The following is a 15,443-nucleotide window of genomic DNA, read 5'->3' as shown; positions in this document are numbered from 1 at the left end:
GTCCACCCCTTTTTAACCGCGTGATGTCACCATGATCGTCGGTCATCTGCAACGGCTTTTTGACACAGGCACGGTTTTCTTCCGCAACGGTCATGATTCGGCAAGCTATCCACGAGGGGCCGTGCTCTCGAGATAACTCGAGGGGAGATAACCGAGACTTCCAGAAGTGTCACCCTGCACCCACCTGGGGAAGCGCCACGGGGGGTTAGCAAGGTCGCAGGGTAGCAGAGTAGCAAGCGGACCCCTGGTACGAATAATTTCCCTTTGTTGACGGACTGGAGCTCCCGGTCCCGTGCAGATCAGATCAACATGGCCCCCAAGCCGAAAACCTGCGACAGCTCTTGACACGGTGGGCCCATGGCCAATGGAAAGATTGAATGAAACGGTCTTAGTCGCGTAGCCGCAGACCGGCAAGGTCATGTGATACCGGACACGCCGAGTCTTTCTCGCGGACGGTGATTTGAATTTGGCATTTCCGGAGTACCGTAGGAGATGTCGCTAGCTCCCCCCCCCCCCCCCAGTCATGGTCTGTGGATCTCCGCGGCCAGACTCTCAGTCACATTCGTTACGAGTCATGTCGTGCATGTTGCATGCCGCACCAACGGCCAACCATCAGCAAGGGCCCCCGGCTAAGCCAGGGTGGAACGTGGCAGAAATTCAAGGGTCATCGGCCAATCATGAAATTGAGGATCCTCGTCTATTTTGTGATAGGCTTCCTCTTGACTCTGGGATGTGTCTCCTGTGGATCGACAACGCTTTCAAACCACACCCCCCCCTAACCCCTACAACCTAATCCTCCAACGTCTACTTGTGGCATTTTCTGCGGATCGATTTTCTTTGTCTCGATAACCGATCCCACATTCCACGACACAATTGGTCTCGATCCCCTGCAGGATCGAACAGGGATTTGATTTGAAATAACCAGGCAGCCCGCTATGGACGCCACTGCCTGTGCCATCCGCTAGCGATAGCCGCCGTCTCCAAGTCGGTACCAGCCTTTGTTGTTTGCCTAGGAGTCGTCGCACGCAATTTGTAGCCCACCCCAAATACGACATAAGAAGTCCCATCCGTTCTGATAAGGCATCCGAGATTGCCAGTGCCGCATTGGAAACGGGACGATCCCGCGTGGAAAGGAAAAATGACTCGGTGAGGCAGTCGTCATCGAATCCACACATGCAGTTGGACCCCTGCGCATGTTGCGCAGTGTTGCGCAGTGTTGCGCAGTCACTGCGCAACAGTGCAGAGCTAAGGAAGAGGGGGCGGAACTTGCGACCCCGAGGGGAACTCGGCTCGCTCCTCCGCACAGCTGTAGCGCGCACGTTCGCCTTTGGCTTCCTGTTTCTATATCCACATCACAGCCTAGGGTACCTACCTAAGGTTCTCTCTCCCCCGTGCCCGTTGTACATCTGCGTTGTAAAATACAGTACGGTATTACACCTCGCCCCCAAAAGAGAGCGGGAGAATGAAAAATACAAGGCTGGAAACGGAAACACTACCGCTCCGATTCAACCTTGCATAGATCCTGGTTCGCAAACATTAAAAATCCCGCGGCCCCCGACCAGCACCGAACTGTCACTTTCGTAATTTCTTTGCTTTCTGCCTTTGGGGGGACCATCTGAGTATTTGCGGGCCAACTGGTGCATCCAGGGCGGTGCATTTCGAAATTTCGCAATCTTGGAATTAAATAATTAATAAATCAAAAATGTAATAAAAGAAGCCCACTGGGGCAGCGGAGTTGTTCGCGGTAAGATCTGACGATCTGACATTCACCTCAAGTGGTTCTCGGTCAGCTATGACAAAGGACGCCGAGGACCCATCACAACCAGAAACTCGTAGTACTAAAGCACCATTAACTTGAATATCTACGGAACGACCGAGAAGACGGTTTTTCGGTGCCGATAAACGGCCATGGCTTTCAGCCTCATGTCTACCAGTGCTAGCAGTGCGGTGAGGCAAGATTATGCAGAAGCCAAATAAATAAAGAAAAAAAAGACCGGTAGCTTAGGACTGCCGCTTCTCGGACCCCCACTTCGCCCCTATTGCTTTGTCTGGAGTAGCGGCCGTCCTGACTAGCCATGTGGACCCATCCTGCAGCCCAGATCCAACTGGTGACGTGCGCCTGTGTAACTTCTATGATAGCTCGTATTAGCCGATTGCATTTCGCAGAATGGATTCTGGAACCCCTTTAGAAAACGCAATGGTTTCAGCCAGGGGCGACCGGCATTAACGGGTTTGGAGGCATGGCTGACGGGCACTCGGGGTTTCGATACGCTTCTGAACAATCGACCCGCTCGTCGGGCAACCTAAGACAAGCAAATGCGGCAAATCAGCATATACGAGGTCAGTCGAGGCATTCGTCTAACCCCAGACATTATTGGCCCTAGCTTCGACGTGGTGAGACCCGAGCCTGATATCAGAACCCGCTCCGTAAACTACCGGTAATTTATCCTCGCGCATTCCGCCTATTTGGGCACGCCGTTCTCCACCGCGGATCCGGATCTTCCTCAATCTTTTCGTGGCGGAGCTTCGTGTTGGAGGCATCCGTAGCTATCTTCAGGAAAAAGAAAAAAAACCTTATTTCACAAACCTTGGAAAAAAGTTCGCTTGATTACCGAGGTGGGTAAAGAGCGCCCAAAGTATAAAGATTAATTAATACCCGGACGGCACTTCGGCATTCTTACTCTGGCCCTTTCAACGTTTCACTTTTTTAGTTCACTACTTAAACTTTTTAGTTCAGATCATTCTCGCTAATGACTGCCTATACCTAAAGCTAGGACTCAGCCGACTGGTCCACCAAAGAATTTACGCAAAAGTACGCTAGCCCCCCGCGTCAGGCCACCGTCATTTGAGCAAATTCGCAGGGGCCGAGCACGGACACGTGGTTTGGGGAGCTTGGTTTACCCGCTGATGATTCGAGATCGTCCTTTCTTCACGGGCAAGGCATAGTCCGATTCAGTGTGGCACGGCATGGAATGTTCGTTTCTGCTTCGGTGGTTAACCTAACACTTTGCATGAAATTACTCAGGATACTCTTCAGGCAGGATCTGGAGGATTGTCTCATCTCGGTTCGCGCGGGTCAGGATGAACCACGACCTGCCAGTAATACTGCCACAAAACCAATGTCGTCTCCGCTGGGCCCGTAGGTATTGGTTCCCTCGTTTAGAACTTGGGGAATCCCGTACTCCGGAGGAGAGTGACGGGGATGTGCCAAGAATAGTACCAGCCCCCGAGCTCATGGCCTTGTAACGTGGTATTTTCGTATTATCTCTGATCCTGATCCTGATCCTGCTCCTGCTCCTGCTCCTGCTCCGTGAATACAAGTGCTACTGCCTGGGTATAGGGTTTCATGAACGGGCCTCCGAATCCTGAGCACGGGGCCTTATACTATTTTCATCATGGCATGGAACACAGTTCACTCCTGGTTCCTGTTTTGGATGTCGTGAGACCGATGACCCGGACTGAGGGTGTATCAGGCCCTTCTTCGTATAGCACACATTGTAACCTAGCACCGGGTCATCGAAGACACCCCACTCCTTGCCCCAATGTTCCATCTGCTTATCACGCCATCGACACTTTCAACCAAATCAAAGTCGCAACGTGAGGGGGTTACAATGGCACGACTCATGGTCAGCGAGGCGGACGCCTCCCCCCTAGGTCATCGAGATTGCTTTCCGCCGCACACCAATCAAGTCTTCTACATGCACTGACAACAGTCGCAGAAAACAGACTAATGCTTCAACCGTCACACCGCGTGCCAGGCCCTCGGGACGGTAGTCTCGGGCTAACACTGCACAATACGATGACAGGCGACAGAGTTGAGATCTCTCCTCCCTTTTCTCTTACACTCGACAGAGTAGCAGTAAATCCAAACCTTGGATATCTCATACACTTCCACTGATGCCCGGACTAGCCTGTTGTAGGAGGACATTCGGTTTCTGCACGGAAAGTCAGCCCTATCTCCGGTGGTAATTAAAAAAAAAAGTTGATACCCCCATACAGTACATACCCTGGAGTATTTTCCCCACCAAAGCAGACTTTGGCTTGGTAATAGCCCAGCAACCAGACGGCCCTGAATAAAATTCTTACTCGACCGACTATTGATTGAGCTTGTATGGTTCGCCCCCTCAAATCATACCGACATGGATCCACTGCACTAAGAGGAGTGATCTTCTCCATGTTCCTTACCTCGGTGATCTCCGTCCGCACCGCATATGTAACAAAGGCGCACGATCCAACCCATGATGTTTCCACGATCACCAGATCTAATCCCTCCACGGGTGACGTCGGACCTTCCTCTGGCGGTAACCGGTAACCTTTTGCTGAGGTATTTTTTTTTTCAAAGTCGGAAGTTTCAATTGCCCCGAGATATTCCCGTAAAAGGCAGAACAGTCCGAGAAGCCCCAGAATGGGGCTTGACATGACGGCCGGGGCCAAGCCTCTAGTCTAGCGAAATTGCCGTTGCACTTTGACTCGGCCTCGCAGCCGCGTGCTTCTGAGCCAGGACAGCTGATTGTGGAGTCACCGACTCTGCCTGCAAATTACCGTATTACCGACGAATACCATACCCACAACCCACAATCCCATTATGTAATGTAATGCACGAGCACAGGCAACGTTTTTACCTGCGGGAAAAAAAACTCCCTGCAGAGCCGCACTCGTCTAATTCCAGGTTTACGCAAATTCACCTCCAAGTAAAACCGACATACACAAGTGTCTAGCGCGCCAATACTAGTTTTATTAGCTTTTCCCCCCTTGGAGGTAACCTGGAGTCGGCCGGAGAGAGGACTCCGTCCACCCCACACCGAGGGTCGAAAGATGCATTCCATGGAACGCCCGTCCCACCCGGGCGCTCCGAAGGACGGAGAACGCGGGACTGATTTTCTTCAGCTGAGTCAGTCGGGATTTTTCCGAGGTATGCAAGTTGAGTTCGTCGGTGGGATTATTATTCGGGTATTTTCAATTTGTCGGACTTGCTTGTGGAGAGGCGTGAAGGAAAATGTCATAGATCGGCTCGTTCAGTGATGACATCTACCCCAAGCCCAAGGGGCCCTATCTGCCGTGTAATTAAATACTGGCCTGTCGTACTGCAGTCCCACATGTACTATATCATCATTACCCCGGCCAAAGCCTAGGTATGCGCGGACGAATCAGGTCCGCCGGGCGCCAAATCGCTCGGGTCGCCTCACGGGACAGATCGGCTGCATGGTGCAGGGTAATCTGTATCGAGCCATGCAGGGTGACTGATTTGTAGATGTTGGTGACAAACTGGGTGACGGATGGGCCAATGGTGAGCACGGGAAGTTGTTGGTTCTGCGTGGCGTGGGTGAGGTGGTTCGGGCGGGATTTTGCGGTTTATTTATATGGTTGCGGTATGGATGGGCCAATGGTGAGCAATGGAAGTTGTTGGTTCTGCGTGGCGTGGGTGTTAGTGTTTTGGGCCTGGACTGTGTTCTTTATTTCTGTGGTGGTTGAGGTATATACATGGAGGGGGTGATTGCGAGGTTGCAGTGCAAAGGCACAAGGCCTTCGGGTCATGGTTTTTGTTTCTTTTCAATGACGATATCTAGGTAGATCCCTTCGTAGATTCATTCCACATACGTAGATTTCTTTCAATGTTGTAGATTGCTCTTCATCACCGTAAATTCCGTATATCCCTCAACCCCGCATCACCATCCCGAGGCAGGTGGCTATTAATTCCGGTTCATCTCCCGAGTTAGGGCTTTATTGTCTTAGAAAAGACTTCAAGAAGCCTAGGACATTCCGAAAAACAAATGAGGGGGCAGGGGCAAGGGGAGGCCTGCTGACCGGGGAAATTCTCGTCCAACAGGCTCACTGGATCGTCGGGGAGAATCGCTGACGGTCAGCACGCAAAAGGATCCGAGGGAAGTAAGACCTGGCTAGGGTCTGCCATAGGGCCAGAGGTCTTCAGATAGAGTCCACGGCCAACGGCGAGCCAGCCACGGCGGCAAAGGGAAAGTTCACGATGAGAGACCTGCAGGAGGCCCTGATTCGCCTCGCGCCAATGAAACATGAACCCTCCCCAATGACTCGCGATCTGCCTTGCAGCCTTGATTCACCCATGCCGACTTGCAGGCCAACAAGATAGGACCAAGACACATGCAGGTGCTGCACGTTCCATATCCATCATGACAACTCACCCCTACAGACAACCGGAGAAATTCCCAATCAAAAGCTCTCTTCGTCAGAATCCATGCCACCATAGCGCGGTTGGTATCCATATCCAGATCCGAAATGCGCGCCACCCTCACCGTCGGAATAATCAAGATCGAACTCTTCGTCATCGGACGTCGCTTGGCGGCGATATTTGCTGTAAATGGCGGTTGGATCGTCGTTTTCGTCTTCAGACGAGAGTTCTTCATCTGGGTAGTCGTTGGCTGGGTTGTTTTCGGCTGTGTCATTCGGTCAGCGGTATATTCTTTTCTTTGGCTCGCTTCTGGTTTCCTGGTAATCATGGCAGCCTGGCGGCTGGAGGGTGACGAGAAATGCAAAGTGACTCACCATTGGAATCCGCGTCCTCACTATCCCATTCTTCTTCGTCATCCTCGACAAAGTGTTCCCATACTTCCTCGTCCTCGGCGGTGATGACAATGACACCAATGCCCCGGTTGGCTGCCTCGAGTTGCTTTATCTGCTGATCAGATTCGAGTTCGGCCAGCGGGTTCGTAAGCATATCAGACTCGGCCAATGGCCGGCGGATGTAGACATCGTAGACGTAGTCCTCATCATTATCCTCCGCCTGAGCAGAACCATCCTCCATACCCGACTCTGTCGGTTGTTGCACCGCACGAGGCTGCTTGGGCAACCGCGGCTGGACCTTCAACGGCTTCGGCGCAGAAACAGGCGTATACTGAGATGGCTGCTTAGGTGCCACAGGACTTTCACTCTGGTCAACGTCCATATCCTGTTCCATCTCCAGCGCGACTTGCTCGAACTCGCGTGCAAGACGCTCCGACTCTTCGTCCCAGGTACTCTGCTTCGCTTGTGCGGATTTTTCAAATGTCTCGGAGAGATGCTGCTTCGCTGCTGAGATGGCACTCTGTCGCTCTTCTCTCCACCGCTTCTCGGCCTTGTTCACCACGGGCCGTTTCCTGGGTTTGATGGGTGACACGTTTACCATATTTGTAGCGTCATCGTCAAGTCCTTCGGCCTGTGCTCGTCCGACCAGGTCTGCGACCATCGAAGCCTGGCGTGAATGCGGCTTTCGTCGCAGCTGTTCAACGAGAACAGCTACTCGTGGCGAAGCACCATCCCGGCGCTTATGGATACCACCCGAGCCGCGGAGAGAACCCAGGCTAGGACTACTGGACCTGGAGATCTGGAACCGGCGCACCGAATGTGCCTGGCTAGGTGACGGAGCAGCAGAGCGCTGTTCTTCCGTCGCCTTGACCGGAGATTCTGCACCAGACACTGGCGCAGGCTGAAAAGAAGGAGATGGTTGCAAAGCACGCTTACGTTTCTCCTCGGTCTCTTTCTGCGCAGCGGCTGCCCGTTGCGCGTCGCGGATCTCCGCTCCTGGAGAGGTAGCTCGCACCAAGGGCACACCGCTGGAGGAGACAGATTGCGCGGCTCGAGTCTTAGGAGCGTGCAAGCTGCTTACGGAGCGGGGACTGCGCAGGAGTCTCTGCGCGGCTGGGTGTGGTGCTGGGGCAGTGTCATTTTGGACGTCCTTACTGCTGATCGTGACGCGCTGGAAGACAAAGTCTGTGAAGCGGCGCTTGGTTTGGTGCAGCGCGGACTGGATATCTGGAGGCTGTGTTAGCTATGCAACGGAGTCGAGCAGATAGAATTGTCAGTGGGGAACGCGGGGTTTATTCCGGAGATCAGTAGGAACACACGGACATGGGAAGATTAGAAGGGTATGGATCAGGCACATGAACGTGTAAACAGGAATTTTTATACAACGGGCTGAAGAATGTAGACAAAATCATGTTGGAGGGGGTCTAGATTGTGGGGGTAAAAAACAGAGGTGAAAAAAGGGATTCCGTACACAGGGTCTCCACGGGCTCCTCCTCGCGACGGCGTTTAATGTTGATCTGCTCTGGCGGGAGAGCCATCTTGAATGCGGCCGGGGAAGTTGATGGTGGCAGCTGGAAACGAAACTTTGAATGGAGGCAAAGGCCGCTCGTTACGTGGAGATCGGCTTAGTGGGTGGCACGTGATATCAGATCTCGGTCTTCAGTATTGAACCAACTTGTAACTTGCCAATTCCTGGAGGTGACTACTGACTACAATCACTGTATTCATTGAAGCTATTTCATCGACTCATTTCATTACTCCCTGAGAACTTTCCTAATTACACATCTGCAGGCCAAACCACCCGTCTCGACATAGCCCTCGAGGCGGGCGCGAGCAAGAAAATGGGTATTCACTGGATCGTACCACCCGATGCAACCACCCAACTGCATGAAAACTCAAATGGAAAGAAAAAGCAGTAGAAGGGGCCGATATCCACAGGGCAAAAGGCAGAAACCAAGGTTCCTTGGCCAATCGCGAGTGATTGGCGCCAGTTCAGGTTTCAAAACCCAAGTTGGCGTGCTCTTGCCCATGCAGAGGGATCGAGAAATAAGCAAAAAGGAAGCTCATAGCCCAGCTAGCAATACAAAAGTGAATAAGGAGAAGGGGATTAAAGGGGGTAGAGGTCATTGGCGGAAGATGTTTGGTGCCGGAAGAAATGGAGCCAAAACACAAAAGGCAGTAGTAAAGACAATGGCAAAAGAGAAAAGAAAATGGTGTAAAAGAAGGTATTAAGACCAATACACGAAACGAAGTCAAAAGATATGGCGTCACAATCAAAAAGAACTATGTGTAAAAAAGGAAAATGAGGAATGAAGGGGAAATGCCATTAAGTTCACCAAGGGTAATGAGTCGAATTATGCATCTTTGGGGAGAGGTGTTTATTTGGCACCAATCTCCTCTTCAGCCCAACCAGGCAGGGAGCTTTCGTTTTGGATGGCCAAGCCGAAGCCTGAGTGGTTCAGTCCACCCAGGCCGGACGAGAAGCTGGAGAAGCTGCTCTGGGGGTGGTGTGCCGCACCGGTGCGGATGTGGCTGGACTGGCCGGCGACCGGTCCGAAGGGCTCTTGGGAGAAGGAGGGCAGACTGACAGCTCGGGAATGCTGGGCACGAGGCACACTCAGGCTGCTGGTGCTGGCGGTGGAGTGGTGGCCAGGACCGGAGCCGCTGCCTACGCTTAGGTAGCCATTGGCGGAGGATTTGTGTGAGTGCATCGGCGCGTTCATGCTTCCGTTAGAAAACTCGCCGTTGCTGGTGTTGTACAGAGGCTGCTGCTGCGGGGCCTGGGACTGGGCTTGCAAACCAGCCAGGGCCATGGGGTCGCCGAGTTGGTTCTCCTGATCCTGCGCTTGCTGAGCAGAAATCTGGTTGAGGTACATGGTCAGCGGGTTGTTTGAGCCCACGTTCAGTGCTCCCGAAGGAGACGAAACGTTATGCAGCGGATGGCGGTGCTGCTGGCCGTTCTGGGAGCCAGTGGAGCCCGGCGCGGGCGAGAGGGCGGGGCGAGTCGGGCTCGACTGGGAACCGGACTGGCTAAGGTTCTGCTGGAATCCGTTCAAGGCAGGCGAAGGCGACTGAGGGCCATCCATGCCGGCGCCGTTGCGGTTCTGCTGTTGGTTTCCACCCTGGTTGCCGGCCTGGCGCGGCGGGTTTCCGCAGCGGTCCTTGCCGAAATTGATCTTGAACCGGCGGTATTCCTCCCGGTTGCGCATACCCTCGATCGCCTTGATGGCATTGGCGATGTTGGTGAAGTTGACGAACGCGCAGCTCTTCTCGCGCAGAGTGTTGACCAACTCAATCTCACCGTACTCAGAGAAGTCCTGGCGGAGGCGCTCCTCAGTCCAGGCCTCATCCAGATTACCAATGTAGACGTTGCGAGAGGCGCCACCGCTGACAGCCAGCGCGATAGCGGGGGGAAGAGGGCCGGAGTGCTTACCCCAGCCAATCTTCAAGCGTCGGTTGTGGATCATCAGACCCTGGAGATTGCTCAGGGCGTAGAAAGAAGCAGCCGATGTAGGGTCGATGAAGGTGACAAAGCAGATGTGCTTGTCAGGGATGTATCGAATGTGATGCAAAAGACCTCCACGGACAACGTTGCAGATTTCCTCGATAGTGGTTTCAGGGTGAATGTTTCCAAGATAAATGGTTCGGTTGCCAAGGTTGTTGACACCACCAGCAGTCGTGGCCACGGCGGCCGCAGCAACGGACTGCTGAGCGAGGGCGTTCGAAATGAGGTCGCGATCGGCGGAGTTGAGCACATGTGCGTAACCGGGTGCGATACCCAGGAATTGGGCCGCATTCTGCTGCTGAGTCTTGGAAACGTAAGCGCAGCGGTCCTTGCCGTAGAAAACGCGCTTCGGTGCCTGCCACTGGGGTTCCTGGGGAAGCTGCGTGACGGCCTTCATGGCGTTGCTAATCGAGAGGAAGTGCACAAAACCAATTGCCTTCTCCTTGACGATCTTGACGGTGTCGATGGGTCCAAACTTGCCCAACTCCTCGCGCAGGTTGTCCTCCACGGTCTCCTCGGGCAGATTTCCGAGGTAGACATTGCGGGACGCGCCCGATTGCTGAACCGCCAGGGCCACGGATGTTGGGACCTGGGAAGGCTTACCCCAGCCCACCTTGATGTCGTTCCCCTTGATGGCCAGCTTCTTCAAGATGGCATCGGAGTGGAAGTGAGTGGCGGAGCTGCTGTCCAGGAAAGAGATGAAGGCGCAGTTCTTATCGGGTAGAAGGCGCACCGACTCGATCTGACCGCTCCGCACATGGTTCAGGATTTCCTCGGCGCTTGTTTCAGCGGGGATGTTTCCCAAGTACACCGTGCGACTGGTTCCTGACAGCATTCCCGGTGTGACCGAGGCCGCAGGGCTACCCAGGGCCGCGCTTCCGAGGCCACCCAGTCCGTGGATGGGCGACTGGGGACCACCCAGCATAGACGCGCCTAGTCCGTCGGTCGACAACATTCCGGGGTACATGCCGGAGTTGTGGTGCATGCCCAGTGTCGGGCTGCCCAGCTGGTTCTGGGAGTTGTGCGAGAGTCCATTGCCGTTGGCTTGCGGGAAACCACCAAAGTTGGCGAACTGGGGTGAGTGAAAGGCCGACGGGGTTCCGGGCTGGAAGGGGCTGCCGACCAGCAACTGCGAAGGGAGGAGAGGAGTAAAGTTCATATCGAAGCCGGCACCGGAGGACATATCGGCGGTCTGGCCGGCGGCGGCAGTATTTATAGCAGGGATATTTGCGCGACGGTTTCTCAGGGAGTTGGGGTTGTTCGAGTTATAGGCGCCGTGCGAAAATCCCGTGTCGTATTTATGAGGGATCAGACGAGAATTGTTGGGGATGCTTGGTGCATCCGAAGCTTGCATGGCGAGAAAGTTCTCCAGGGACCAAATCGGTATTCCCTCAGAAGGAAAAGGGAAACCAAACGGGGGATGGAAGAAGCCCTGAAGACTCGAATGGCCTGAAATGGGGTGAAGGGGATATCAGATTACACCATTCAGGAGACCAACTCGAAGATCGTAGGTTCAAAGTGAGGGAAGAGAAGGGAAGAGCGAAAAAGTTCGGCGACCAGTCAAAGGGAAGACGTGTCTAGAAGGATGGAAATTTCAATTGGAATGTGCATCACGGGGAGAGTGAATAGGGATGGCACTAACCAGCTAAACTTTTCGGGATGGAGAATGTTCGTGTATATACGATGTTCATGCACCAACCAGAGAGAAAGGCAAGGCGCGGAGCCGAAAGAGAAAAGAAAAAGCACTGGGACTTGTCATTAGCTGAAAAGGGATAAGTGGGATGACAAGGGCACAAGGCTAAAGGGAAAAAAAAATAGGGGGGAAGAAACCGAAGTGGAGTGAGATCAGAATCAGATAGGGGGTGGTTGGTGATTGGGGGAGCTAGAAAAGAATAGGGGGAAGGGGAGGATTTACAGTGAGTGACGAGAAGAGAAAGGTGAACGAGCGGAGAAAAGGTGAGAAGAAGAATGAAAGGCAAGGAAGTGAATCCAGGCAAGGTATGAAGGGAAGTAAAAGGGGGAGAGAAAGACGGAAAGGAAAAGAGGGGAAGATCGCGACGCCTCGAAGTTCCCATGGAAAAGGAGGTCGTCCAAGGGGCTACCAAGCCCACTACGGCAGTTTCATTGTATAAAACATCGGAGACATGGACACGGAACTTGAGTTTATTATTCAGTCCGGGCTAGGACTAGGAATAATCATTCAAGCCTGGCATATAGGCCTTTCTCCAGGTAAACACGTCCCCGAGTTCCGTGGCTCCTGCAGAACTGGATCAGGCCCCGCCAATCATCGGGCCCGGTGCGCCCCTGGCATGCGAACGGAGTTCAGGAACAAGCGATTCTTGTATATTAAACGGCCGAGCCTCTTGTCCCGTGACCTGTTTCATTCCTCGCGCACTATGGAATTGTATAGCTACCTTCCTGGCGGGCTAAGCAGTGAATTCAAGAATTCCTAGTAATCCTCATCGTGAGGTTATCTTTCCGAGGGGTGGAAATGTATTTCGAGAGACGGTGGCTCACCACGGATACTACCAACTGTACTATGCCCTACAAGTGTAGCTAGGTATTCTCCGAACACACTTCACACCACATAGTACCTATGGTCCAAACAGTACTAGTCGTGCACCGGCGTGGCCAGACATGACATTTCCGGCAGATGGTTCCTGCCTCAGGCATCCGCGGGGAATACCCGCATCGCTATCAGCGGAAATTTACCCCTCCACGTCCGACTGTGCGATTCTTCCTCTGGGCGCTGCGCCATTGACCGCAAGATAAGAGACCGGACTGGTATGTTACTCATGCCCTTTCATGTAGAGGTTGGGCCTGTGCACACTCCCCTTCCGCTCCCACTGCCCATCCTCATAGATGACTCACATGTGAGACACACTATTAATTTGTTGCTCGTCCTCACAGAACCAACCACCCCAGCAAACCCTTTATACAGTCAATTGGCCCATTGGACCCAGTCCTTGCAGTGCCAGTCGTGCCCACCATGGCGCCATCCATCTACATTGACGAGGACGTCGGCCTCGACGACGCGACCGCGACCGGTTCCGAGACCGCGCCCTACAAGACCCTCCTGCACGCCTTTGTGCAGCATGCGCCCACCACCGAGGGCATCCAGTACCTCACCCGCAAGTCCCAGACCGATGCCCCCGGCGAGGATGTCGACCCTGCCGCAAAGCTCGAGTGGAAGCCGGCTACCAAGTCCGCCGTGAAGAAGGCCACCAACCTGTACGAGCAGCGCAAGAAGAAGGCCGCCAAGGAGCAGGAGCTGGCTATCCGCGAGAAGGCCGAGGCCGATAAGCGCCAGAAGGTCCTCGAGGAGGCCAAGAAGGTCATTATCAAGGAGGACACCTCGCTGCCAAAGCCCGTGCGCATTCGTCTGAATGTCACCGACCCAGCCATTATTAAGCTGCGCGCCCCCGGCTCCGACGAGCCTGGTACCCGTGTCCGCGTCCTCGGTCGTGTCCACCGTGCTCGTGCCCAGAAGGACGTCGTCTTCATTACCCTGGCCGACGGCTATGGGTACCTTCAGTGCATTCTGACCGGCGACATGGTCAAGACCTACGATATCATGACCCTGACCCTCGAGACCTCCATGGTCATCCACGGAGAGATGCGCGCCGTCCCCGCTGGTGCTCATGCTCCTAACGGCCGCGAGCTGCACGCCGACTTCTTCACCATCATCGGTCGCGCCGCCGGTGACAAGGAGGCTATCACCACCCGTGTCGCCCCCGACGCCGACCCCCAGACCCTGTACGACAACCGCCACCTGGTCCTGCGTGGCGAGACCTCTTCCTCCGTGATGAAGGTGCGTTCCGCCGTTCTGCGCGCCTTCCGCAAGTCCTTCGAGCAGAGCCGCATGCTGGAGGTGACTCCTCCCGCGATGGTGCAAACCCAGGTGGAGGGCGGCAGCACCCTCTTCGCGTTCGACTACTACGGTGAGAACGCCTACCTCACCCAGTCCTCGCAGCTATACCTGGAGACCTGTCTTCCCTCCCTAGGCGACGTGTACTGCGTGTGCCCGTCCTTCCGCGCCGAGAAGTCCCTGACCCGCCGCCACTTGTCCGAGTACACGCACATTGAAGCCGAGCTGGACTTCATCGTCTTCTCAGACCTGCTGGACCACCTGGAGGACGTGATCTGCCGCGTCATCAACTACACTCTCGCGGAGCCCGAGATCGCCAACTACATCAAGACCCTCAACCCGGACTTCAAGCTCCCGAGCCGTCCCTTCCGTCGCATGAAGTACTCCGATGCCATTGACTGGCTCGTCGAGCACAACATCCCGAACGAGGAGGGCCAGCCCCACAAGTTCGGTGACGATATCGCCGAGGCTGCGGAGCGCAAGATGACTGATATCATCAACACTCCTATCTTCCTCACTCACTTCCCCGCTGAGATCAAGGCCTTCTACATGAAGAAGGATCCCGAGGATCGCCGTGTCACCGAGAGCGTTGACGTTCTCATGCCCGGCGTTGGCGAGATCGTTGGCGGTAGTATGCGTATGGATGACTGGGATGAGCTGATGGCTGCTTACAAACACGAGGGCATGGACCCTAAGCCCTACTACTGGTACACTGACCAGCGCAAGTAAGTTCACCCATACCATCAAGGAAAGAAAAGGAAATACTAATTCAAATAGATATGGTACCTCCCCCCACGGCGGCTACGGTCTCGGTCTGGAGCGTTTCCTCGCCTGGCTGTGCGGTCGCTACACTGTCCGCGACTGCTCGCTTTACCCTCGTTTCACGGGCCGTTGCACCCCGTAAAAAGCGAAGCATTGGTCATGAGTACGGTTGGATTGCATTAGGATATAAGAGATTTAAAACTGAGGATTCGTGTAGAATTCAACGAAGATTTTCCTTTTTCATTTCCATGACTTTTATGTAGTATTAGTGCCTCGTAATAGCGCCCCCCACCTGGCGGTGAGTGTGCGCCTCACCGGTAGACCAAATATCAGCGGTAGACCAAATTTTCCACAATCCATCGTTTTTTAGCCATAACCACCCACCACCATGCCTAAATAGCCCGAAACTCCGGAATCTCGTGTCATTGAGGCCTGCGATGCCGCCCGTGCCCAAAAACAGCCGAATTTGTCGAAAATCGCCCGGGAATATGGTGTTTCGTACGAGGTACTGCGGGGACGCCTCCGACGAGGTAAACTAGCTCGCACTGCCCAAAAACCAGTTAATAAGGCCCTTCAAGAGTATCAGGAGGAAGCTTTGACTACCTGGGTACGTGATATGCGTGATCGATATCTCCTAGTGACCCTTGGGCTGCTAGAGGAGATGGCGAATCTCTCGCTTGCGCGCGCTGGTGTTCAACGATCGCTGGGTAGGATGTGGGTGTATCGCTTTATTAAACGTCTCCCTAAAGAGCTATCGCTTGCCCCAGTGAA

At 54.1% G+C, this 15,443-nt stretch overlaps 3 protein-coding genes across 3 annotated transcripts; 1 reads left to right on the top strand and 2 right to left on the bottom strand.

Annotated features, from left to right (window-relative positions):
- Window positions 1-6,186: 6,186 nt before the first annotated feature.
- On the bottom strand, window positions 6,187-8,075 carry N7498_008687 (Iwr1 domain-containing protein; the record flags this gene model as incomplete). The annotated part of the gene is made up of 3 exons (XM_058455749.1): window positions 6,187-6,410; window positions 6,520-7,764; window positions 8,009-8,075. 3 exons carry the CDS (start codon window positions 8,073-8,075, stop codon window positions 6,187-6,189), a joined length of 1,536 nt encoding a protein of 511 aa, XP_058305737.1.
- An 840-nt stretch (window positions 8,076-8,915) lies between these two features.
- N7498_008686 (putative differentiation regulator (Nrd1)) lies at window positions 8,916-11,396 on the bottom strand (the record flags this gene model as incomplete). Its single annotated transcript, XM_058455748.1, has 1 exon — window positions 8,916-11,396. One exon carries the CDS (start codon window positions 11,394-11,396, stop codon window positions 8,916-8,918), a length of 2,481 nt encoding a protein of 826 aa, XP_058305736.1.
- A 1,374-nt stretch (window positions 11,397-12,770) lies between these two features.
- N7498_008685 (asparagine--tRNA ligase DED81) lies at window positions 12,771-14,860 on the top strand. The gene is made up of 3 exons (XM_058455747.1): window positions 12,771-12,826; window positions 12,953-14,635; window positions 14,688-14,860. Exons 2-3 carry the CDS (start codon window positions 13,032-13,034, stop codon window positions 14,812-14,814), a joined length of 1,731 nt encoding a protein of 576 aa, XP_058305735.1. The 5' UTR covers window positions 12,771-12,826; window positions 12,953-13,031; the 3' UTR covers window positions 14,815-14,860.
- Window positions 14,861-15,443: the final 583 nt, after the last annotated feature.

The sequence above is a fragment of the Penicillium cinerascens genome, assembly GCF_028974065.1.
Source record: "Penicillium cinerascens strain IBT 15544 chromosome Unknown scaffold_4_segment0_segment0, whole genome shotgun sequence".
Taxonomy (NCBI): Eukaryota; Fungi; Ascomycota; class Eurotiomycetes; order Eurotiales; family Aspergillaceae; genus Penicillium; species Penicillium cinerascens.
The sequence above is the reverse complement of the archived record's forward strand: the minus strand, read 5'-3'. Positions and strand labels throughout refer to the sequence as shown.